General features: G+C 44.0%; 1 protein-coding gene across 1 annotated transcript in view; it reads left to right on the top strand.

Annotated features, from left to right (window-relative positions):
- Positions 1–890: 890 nt before the first annotated feature.
- The window catches only part of egfra (epidermal growth factor receptor a (erythroblastic leukemia viral (v-erb-b) oncogene homolog, avian)), a 46537-nt gene continuing 37915 nt past the window's right edge, over positions 891–9512 (top strand). Inside the window, exon 1 of the mRNA XM_079750771.1 lies at positions 891–1119. Coding sequence (XP_079606897.1) covers positions 1041–1119 — 79 coding nt within the window. The 5' untranslated portion in view covers positions 891–1040. The remainder of the gene's footprint in view (positions 1120–9512) is intronic.

The raw sequence follows: 9512 nt of genomic DNA, 5'->3' as shown, positions 1-9512 counted from the left end.
TTTCAACATGCAGTGCCAGTTTGACATTTTCTCGTTAATGAGTGTGCCTTAAGCAACAATATATTAAAAATTAAGATGAATTATGACACAGTGACCAAAAACATTTCCAGAAGACCTGGAATTGTACTATTTCCATATAGTCCACAATCATGCATCAACATTTTAAATGTTTTTTGGGTTGTTATATTTGCAACATGGGCTTACAAATTATAGCTACATATCAGAAACATTCAGAAACTCATTCAAAAAACATATTTGCACTGTGAGAAATGTATAAAAATGAGAATATATGAGAATGTTGGAACCATCCACATAAATATCTTTAAGACATGTACAGCTTTGCAAAACCATGTGAAGGCAATGCATACAGGCCACTTGCAACAATATTTTAAATATTTTCTTCTCTATTACTCACAACATAGGTTTAAAAACTATTAATTGATCCCATTTCAGAACACTGCTTTCTGTAACTAATTTAAACATATTTGCACTGGGAGGAAATGCCCAAAACAGAATAAAGTGCAAAAAAAAAATGGTAGCAATGATTATGCTGCCGCATTGTGCTGTGAATTTTTTAATAATAATAATAATAATGATAATAATAATAATAATAATAATAATAATAATAATAATAATAATAATAAAAAAAAACATTAAAAAAAAATTGTTTTCCAAGTGTGCAAATGATTATGCTGCCCCTTGCCAGTGGTGGCACGCGTGCCTAGGGTTGCAGACCCCTGGTATACAGGCTCCTCTCTACTTCTGGTCCACTACCTGGGCTGATCCATGAAGCAATCGGCAAAGCCTCCTTTTTCGATGACGTCACGCCATGCAATGGTTTCTCCTACAGCCGCCTGCGCCCAGCGCTGGGTAGCCCGTGTAGAGAGAGAGGAGGAGCTGTCAAAGTTTTTCAGAAGGAAAAAGTCGTTACATTGACTCCAGATTTCTTAGTCATTAAGTGGGGATATCGCGTGTGGTTATCATGAAATGGTAACGTTTCCCCTCATTGTCGAATATCGAAGTTTTTTCTTCAAAATACAATGGCAACGCAACTTCTACTGTGGATAAGTCTTACCTTATTGCTCTACCCGGGCTTATGTCTTCTGCCGGAAAAGAAAGGTAAGCCAAGGAGTCTTTATGGGAGAAGTCGCTACATTCGGTTTTAAAGTAGCACTTATTCAAAGTTGAAACGCTTAATTTTCGACCAGGGCCACATAGAAACCTGATCCAGCGTGGGAAAGGCTCTTAGTAGCTCTCATTTAAAGAATGTGAATTTTGGTATAATTTCGTGTTAGCCATTTCTAATACATGCTTAAAAGTCTCCCCGTCATGATAAGATATAATTATTTTATTTTTTTTAACGATACAAAACCTAAAAACAAATAAGTAAGTTAAAACAAATGCACACATTCTTTCGGGTTGATGATGCTTCTGCAAAAGGATCGCGAGCGTAGTCCAGGACCCCTACCATTGCTTCCTAAGCATTGCTTAAAATGCATTTAGAGTTGTTTGCAGGTGAAATACTATCCACTGTGTATTAATTATTTGTTTACACATACTGTATTATCATAGGCAAAATAATACTAGTCTATATATTTTTTTATTTTATAATGTATTACTTTTTGTGTTACCTTGCCTGTAGTCTATTCCACGCGATGTAGTGTGACTACTTTGGACGAGGACTTAGTGTAGTGAACGTTGCAATAACAAAAGCAGCGTTTATAATAGGCTGCGAAGTAAACAAAACTGAATTCTGCAACTGAAGACAACAATGCATCAGGCTGACAGCTTTGTTTCTCTGTGTTTAGTTTTCGGATAGACTATAATACATCAATATTAGGCCTAAATGTCAAGGTATTATAAAAAAAGCTGTTTTGATTTATTTCTCACTAAGAGTAAAGCTAAATAAACATCTGATTAGGAGTGGTATCCTATACATAGGTAAGTGAAGGAGTTGGCATATACACTAATTAAATTGAACAGTGTTAGAGAACCCAACAAGAACTTGAGGGGCGGAGGTGAGGTGTGGGGTTCATACAGTAACTATAATCAAAATAGTTTATGGCTCTTGCCTGTAATTGTATTTTTGCACTGACCTGGAATAAGGCTGAGATTATAAAACTCATTTATATGGGATTGAAGGAGAGCACATTCCAGATTTACCATGCACACCAACCGCCAAAGCAGCAGTGTGATTAGGATCATTCAGGAACCCTACCATGGTCACACCCCCCACCACCACCGCCGATGCCCTGTCATTTAATTCCTATTGCGGTCCTTCATTACGCTCCTTACACTGTTACACTGTTGCCCCCCAGAAGCAGATAAGCGGGTCCTGGGTGGTGGTGGTGATTTGGTTTGGGTCTGATCCGTTGAGTTGACTGTGGGTGGGATTGCTCCGAGGGGCTGTTTTGCTGTAGTTCAGATAACCACTACAAAACAAATGTGTGGGTTTGTGAGCTTGACCCATAAAGTCGCTAAATATTTGTACACAGCTTAGGAGACAGAATTAACTTTTGTAGACAGAATTCATGTAAGATGGAGTAAAGATTGTTGATAATCGTTGTTGTGATTCTTTGGTGTTTTGCAAGCCTTACTTGTGGGCTACTCATTCAGTACTTGCATAAGAGACAATCTTAAAGGTTTAATTTCTTGTATTGACCAGACAAAGATTTCCAAGTGTTCGACAAACCTTCAGATATTCTCACACCCGTTTTCTCACACCCAAACGACACGTGTCTGCATTGTAACCGTCCGTTGGACAGGAAGCTTATCTCTGACCGTAATTGGAAGAGAACTGGACCAGGAAATTATAACAAAGTCAAATGGTGTTTCAATGTTTATCTCACCCACATCACCTCAAACACTGTGGTGGCGAAATTGAAATCACATCAAAGGACGAGAAGACGTTTTGCAAACCGTCATGCAAAAGTCTCTGTATGGGGAAGAGATTAAGAGTGGGCTCATTCTTGGAGAGGAACCTGAGATGTGATAAAACACACAGCAGCAATAAACCTCCTACAGGAAGTTTGTGTGCCTCAGTCTTGTAGCCACTGACAGCCTGTTGGCGCGTGTGTGTGTGCGTGTGTGAGTGTGTGCATGTGTGTGTGTGTGTGTTTGTGCATATGTGTTTGTGCTTTGAGGGGGATGGAGAATGGCAAAGGACCTTTAAATGACCAAAACACCTGTCTGCATGTGAGTCATCTTAGCGACTAGCTGTCAGCTGTTGAGAGGTTGAGTTAGCAAATACCACACATCCGCTGGTAATAACCGCTAATTTATGAGCCCAGTCGATAAAAACACTGCTTAGATTCATACCCCCCCCCCCCTGGACTCTACGGATGGCACTATTGTCCCGAGGCGAGGCTGGAATGTTTATTTTTCTGTTTAATTGTTCAACTGTTATTCAAATATCGGTCCTCCTGTGTGCTGTTTGACCCCCGTTTGTCTGGCTGGGTGAAGATATGAGGGCGAGCTGCCTGTGCCTTCAACTCTGTGTTGAATAGAGGGAGACAACCCTGCGATGGATCAAACTAATCACGGGAACATGTCCGCTGCAAAGCCCTTAATCTCTTAGTCCTTACCCCCTCTTCACCTGACACGCACACACACATGCATATACACACGCATACACACACACACACACACAGACACAGTCCCCCCCCACACACACACACGCACACAAACAATCGCATACATGCACGCACACAAACATACACACACACACACACACACGCACACACACACACACACACATGCATACACACACACACACACACAGACACAGTCCCCCCCCCACACACACACACGCACACAAACAATCGCATACATGCACGCACACAAACATACACACACACACACACACACACACACACACACACACACACGCACACACACACACACATACATGCATGCACACACACACACGCACACACACACACAACGTATTGTTTGTCGTGTGAGGGGGGGGACAGGATAAACTGCTTAAATGAATATGCTTCCTCAGAATGAACACGGTTATTACGCTTCCCAGCAGAATGGATAATTATATTGGCGTGTGAGAAGATCAGTTCTGTAATGTCCCGAATAGAAGTGGGTCACATCCTCTTTTCGGCCATCACTAGAAGGCAATTAGAAAGAAAAAAATATTTTTCACTTCTTCTCCACAGTTTTGGTTACAGCTGTTTGGCCTGTACCTATGGGGATACCTGAAGGTTGTCCCCTTTTGTATATCTACTCTCTATGGCTGCTGCTACTACTATGACTACGACTCCTCCTGCTAGTACCACTACTACTGCAGTGCTTTCCATTAAATCATACTCGCCGAGACAGGAAGATGGACTTATATGTGACTTTTGCAGTGAAATGTAGCCTGACTGACCCAATGCTGTAGCGCTTTAGTCCCCAGTAAGCTTTTTTTGAAGGAGGAGGGGGGTCGGGGTAGAGAGGGGGAGGAACTTTCCAGCTTCTACTGCTTTCACTGGCTGCCCCCCCCCCCCCCCCTCTTTATACCTGCTCCCTGTGACCCATCTGCTAGAGCCATTGTCCGGTGGACATGTGACTTCTGGGTGGCAGCCATTTTATTCCCCCCTCCTCCCCCTTCCTTTCATCACCTCTCTCCCTCCGTTTCTTGGCCTCCCCCCCCCCCCTTCCTCCCACCAGTCTTTGATAAACTACACTGAACTTCCAGAGTTTCACTCGCATGTTGGAGGCTTTCTGCCTTTAAAGGGGGTAAGGCAGGGGGGTGGTGATGGGGGACAATGGTGCCTCTGTAGCGGGAGAACAGGTTATCTCTAGACAGGGGGGCCAGCGTGATGGTACACCACCTTCATAGCGGGGTTGTCAGATCCGGTGTTTGTGGTGGGTGAACCAGACGCTACGTCCTTACGTGTCGCTAGGCATCGCTAGCCGTGGATGAGGTCCTGGTGATGGGAGTCTGACGGTGGTACAGAGGGAGGTTCCTGTTCTTCCACCGCAGGTCTACCGACCACAATGATGAGGCGGCGTGTGTACAGACTACAGAGCCCATTGTTGGCTCTTTGTCCGTGACTGGCACATTGAGCGATAGCTCAATGTGCCAGTCCGAGGCGGTGGCTTGGATCTGATGGCTTGTTGTCCTTCGTTTAATTCCCAACTGAAGTGCACACAATCCCAGATAAAATAACGCAGCCGGGATTGAGGGTGTATAAGGCTAATTCTGCCTCCGTTTCAGCTTGATTATTACCACGGCTTTCTCATAATGTTTTGTTGATTCAGTGTCAACATACATGGACGAAGGCAAACAGCTCCGTTTGTGTACATCTCTCCTACATGCGATTGCTGTTATTCCCTGATTGACCCGGACCACAGTGGTTACTTATTCAACCCGTGGTGTGTGTTTTGTTTTGTTTGTGCGTGGTGACAAAGTCATCCATTGCATTTATGGCCTTTCCATGATCCAATGTCAACCCCAGTGGAAAGAGAGACGTTGGAATTCAGGCTGGGAAAAAAAAAAACAGAGCCCATGTGCTATCTCCCATCTCCTCAGGTGCAGAGTGGTGTTCACCGGGAGAACAGACCAGTGATCCATGAGATCTGTTGCAGCATGTTGGCTGTGCTTTTGACACTGGGATTTTTTGTTACTCCTTCATGTGGAAAATTAAACATCAGTTAAACATCAGATTTACCCTTATAGTCGTTGACCTTGCAGGCAGTGATTCAATGAAAAGCACCCCCCCCCCCCCCCCCCCCCCCCAGAAGCTAGACTGGTGTTCTGAAGGGTTATGGTTTATGAATAATGTATTTCATTGTGGCTTTTATTGGCAACAATATGCGTGTCTGGTACGAATATTTTAATGTTCAAACGTTATAGCAAAAAAGCTTGTGAGATTAATTAAGCTAAACTAGTGATCGACTGATATATCGGCCAGCCGATATTATCGGCCGGTATTTGCGTTTTTTATGTGTATCGTATCGGCCGTTTTTTTTTTGTCGTTTTCTGCGTGATTTACAGACAGTTCAATAAATGTTACTAATGGGACATTGTAACAATTGGTTATCATCATTGTGTCATTTTTATGATGTAAATTGAGGGAGGCTTAGCCTGGAAATCCAGACCCACATCTAGAAAGCTGTAGGGTCTGGCAACGAGTAATGAAAATGGCCCAACTCGAGGGGCGGCACCAAGCATGCATTTGAAAATATCACTGGATAACACACATTGGATAACACTATGACCAATCAGAAGAATACAAGGGGTGACGTATCCAGACCAGTGGAGCTAACCAATAGATAAGACTCTTGCCGTATCCGGTCGGTAAAACAGCAACGCTTTTGATACATCGATGTGATTGATTAATGTTCTGGGCCAGGGGAGGCTCAGAATATACACAAGTATATTGCTCGTTCCCAGAGTGACTCGCTCAGCAAATTCAAATTGTGCTCCGCGAGAACTCTGGATTTCCAGGGTATTATCGGCTCCAAATATCGGCTCAAGAAAATCGGTATCGGCGTATCAGTTATCGGCTAAGGCTGATGAAAAAAGATCGGTATCGGTATCGGCCCTAAAAAATCTGTATCGGTCGATCCCTAAGCTAAACGACTGTCGCTCTTCAAGTATTTATAAATAATGGTTATAAGGTTATCCACATCATTTCCCCCTGCATGACCAAGTTCAAGGACAGACTCGGTAACACAATATTAACATTGAAACCTCCCCTTTATTTGGCTGATGTGGTTGCAAGCCTGCAATATATTTGTCCAACGTTAACAGCAGCATTCTCTATGCCACATGAAAACAACCTCCCAGGTAATAGGTAACCTTATATGTTCTGCAAATGTATTTCCTGAAACCACTTCCTGATGTTACTTCTTTTCAATCATCTTGGTACATGAACTAGGTATTTGAACAATGAATGAACAGAATGTACTTTGTAGTCTGCTGGTGTTTCACAGGCTGGTCCGCTGGGTTTCTAGTCTTAGGCTGCTGGCTGGGTGAGACATCGCCAGTAGGGTGGGATGGAAATTGGGCAAAAAACAAAATATCTTTCCATCCTCCCTGCAGTTTTGCCTTTTTCTCACACTGAATCACCCTTGGCCCTCTCTCTCTCTCTCTCCCTCACACACGCACACACTAAAACTGCCTCAGTAAGTAGTGCAGCTCTGCTTTTCACAGCCCAAGATGTTGGGGCCAGGTGCCTTGCAGTCATATAGTTCTTTGTATGGTGAGGGCAGCCGGATTTGCGTCGGTATGCAAATGTAATTTTGACAAATCAGATTCCCTGGTCGGGTGGGAGTGCGAGGCTCAGATCAAAAGAGGAATCACAACAATGGCAGGAAAAACAGAGACATAAAACACACAAATAATCAGACAGTGATAAGATCTTCAACAGTTTTATCTCATGCTTCCCCAATTGCCACGAGCCGTGCTATGCCTCTCACTGGCGCTGCGGCACCTCACTCAACGGGAGTGGCAACAGCCAAACACATTTTGTTTTTCATTATCCCGTAGAAGAAGGCGTGGCGTCTTTGGAAATAGCTGTACCCTCAGGTCCGTCTCGGCTTGGATCGGCTTGCGCAAAGAGGAATTCCCTACAGGATAGAAAACAATGGCTTTACAGGCAAATCCCACAGACCCGCCCATCTCCGACCCTTCCAGAAGAAACTGTGTGTGTGTGTGTGTGTGTGTGTGTGTGCGTGTGTGCGTGTGTGCGTGCGTGCGTGCGTGCGTGCGTGCGTGCGTGCGTGCGTGCGTGCGTGCGTGCGTGCGTGCGTGCGTGTGTGTGAAATCCTGAAATCCTGTACCAGTTGATAATATTGAAACTAGGGATCCCAACACATACTGATACTGACATTAGCGTAGTCAAGTTTCGTCTTGTCGAGTGTGGTGACTTGTCTTTTGTTGTCTCGCTGAGTCTAGTCTGGTCGATGGTCTGACATAGTAAATCATTTAAGAAATTCCCTTCTGCGGCTTTAATACCTCAGATATTTCTAGTTGTTATCCCTGTAAGAGAGGGCAGTGTGTTTGGTTCATCATGGCAAAAACACAGCGTGCCTTAAATTTGATACTGAAATCTTTATGTGAGTGCAGTTGAGGACACAAACACATCAAAGCATTCGGTAATCAAAGCTAGTTTTAACGTTGTTCCAGCAAATCCTGATCTGAAATGTGTACTATTTTTCAGCAGTTGGCAACAAGTGAAAAAAAAAGAGGGTGTTTTCATTGTCTGGTGTAAAAAGGAATTACCCGCTCTATTGCACTGGTGGAGAGTCAATCAACATGGACAACGTGTTGGACCCTCACACAGTAGTCTGTAGAGACGTCTGCCTGTCTGACCATTGGTCAAGATTGTGCTTGCGTTACGTACGAATATACGGTCATATACGTACGTATGAACGTATGTACGTACGCTACTGGCAAGCCATTAGCGCTGTTGACCCTATGTCAACAGCGGGAGGAAGGTTTATGAAGGCTGGCCTACAGAAATGAATGTCGATTTTGGGATTTGGTCAGGCATCATACCTACGTACGTGCTACGTACGTGCAGTTTGCGTGCACATCATACGCTGAATTCCACCAGAGGGGTTGGTGGTAACTTAACCACACATTATTAGTACATTATTAGATTGGCTGGCCAGTAGCAGGGACAGCCTCTTCGTTTGTCAGTGTCTCGGGTAGAAAAATCCCTCATCGGAGTGCAGAGTTTCACACATGAAAGTCGGGTAAACATTGACCGATGCAGACGGTCACCTGCTAACTGATATGGCTACTGGGGTGCCTTCATAGAGGGAACTGTTCACAAGGCATAGCCTCCAAGGAGCAAGAGTTGCAGTATAGTGTGAAACCTGGAAGTAATTTTGTATTTGGCCAAACATGTCGTTTAGTACGCCGATAAATAGAAAGGGGGAGAGGTAGTAGGAAAAGAGGCAAGGAGAGAAGGAGATGGAGGGAAGAGAAGGAGTGAGGAGAAGGGGGGGATGAGTGAAGAATGGGGGGGGGGGGGCAGAGGGTGGAGCAAATAAGCAAATAAAAAAACCAGTGTTAATGGAAAGTGCACAAAAGAAATTGGGGATAAACGATCGGTGCATGTGCAATATGCCATCAGAGATCCATACATGGAGCAGGCCGAGACATTTACTCCCCAGTCTCCCTGGAGACCCAAGTCCTGTGGACAAAAGCCTCTTTTATTTAGGCCTGGGCTGCTTGCCTTGACACTGGCTTATCTGTCTGGCCTGACCTTAATGTGCTATGTAGACATGACTTGAGTGACTGTGTTATACAGCCCTATGTCAACAGCGGGAGGAAGGCTTCATTTTGGCTTGCGTTTATGAAGGCTGGCTCACAGAAATGAATGTCGATTTTGGAATTTGGTCAGACATCAAGTCCCAATAAACAACTTCATTTTCTGTTTTTCGATGTGAGGAATGCATTTTACCACACACAAAAAAAAAACTTTTGTTGATGGCAATCCCCCCGTTAAAACTTGTTCATGTTTTAATTGGGGGATTATCAATCTAGATAATCCGTTAAATCT

Source organism: Pollachius pollachius (genome assembly GCF_949987615.1).
Source record: "Pollachius pollachius genome assembly, chromosome: 14".
Taxonomy (NCBI): domain Eukaryota; kingdom Metazoa; phylum Chordata; class Actinopteri; order Gadiformes; family Gadidae; genus Pollachius; species Pollachius pollachius.
This window is presented reverse-complemented; position numbering and strand designations above follow the sequence as displayed.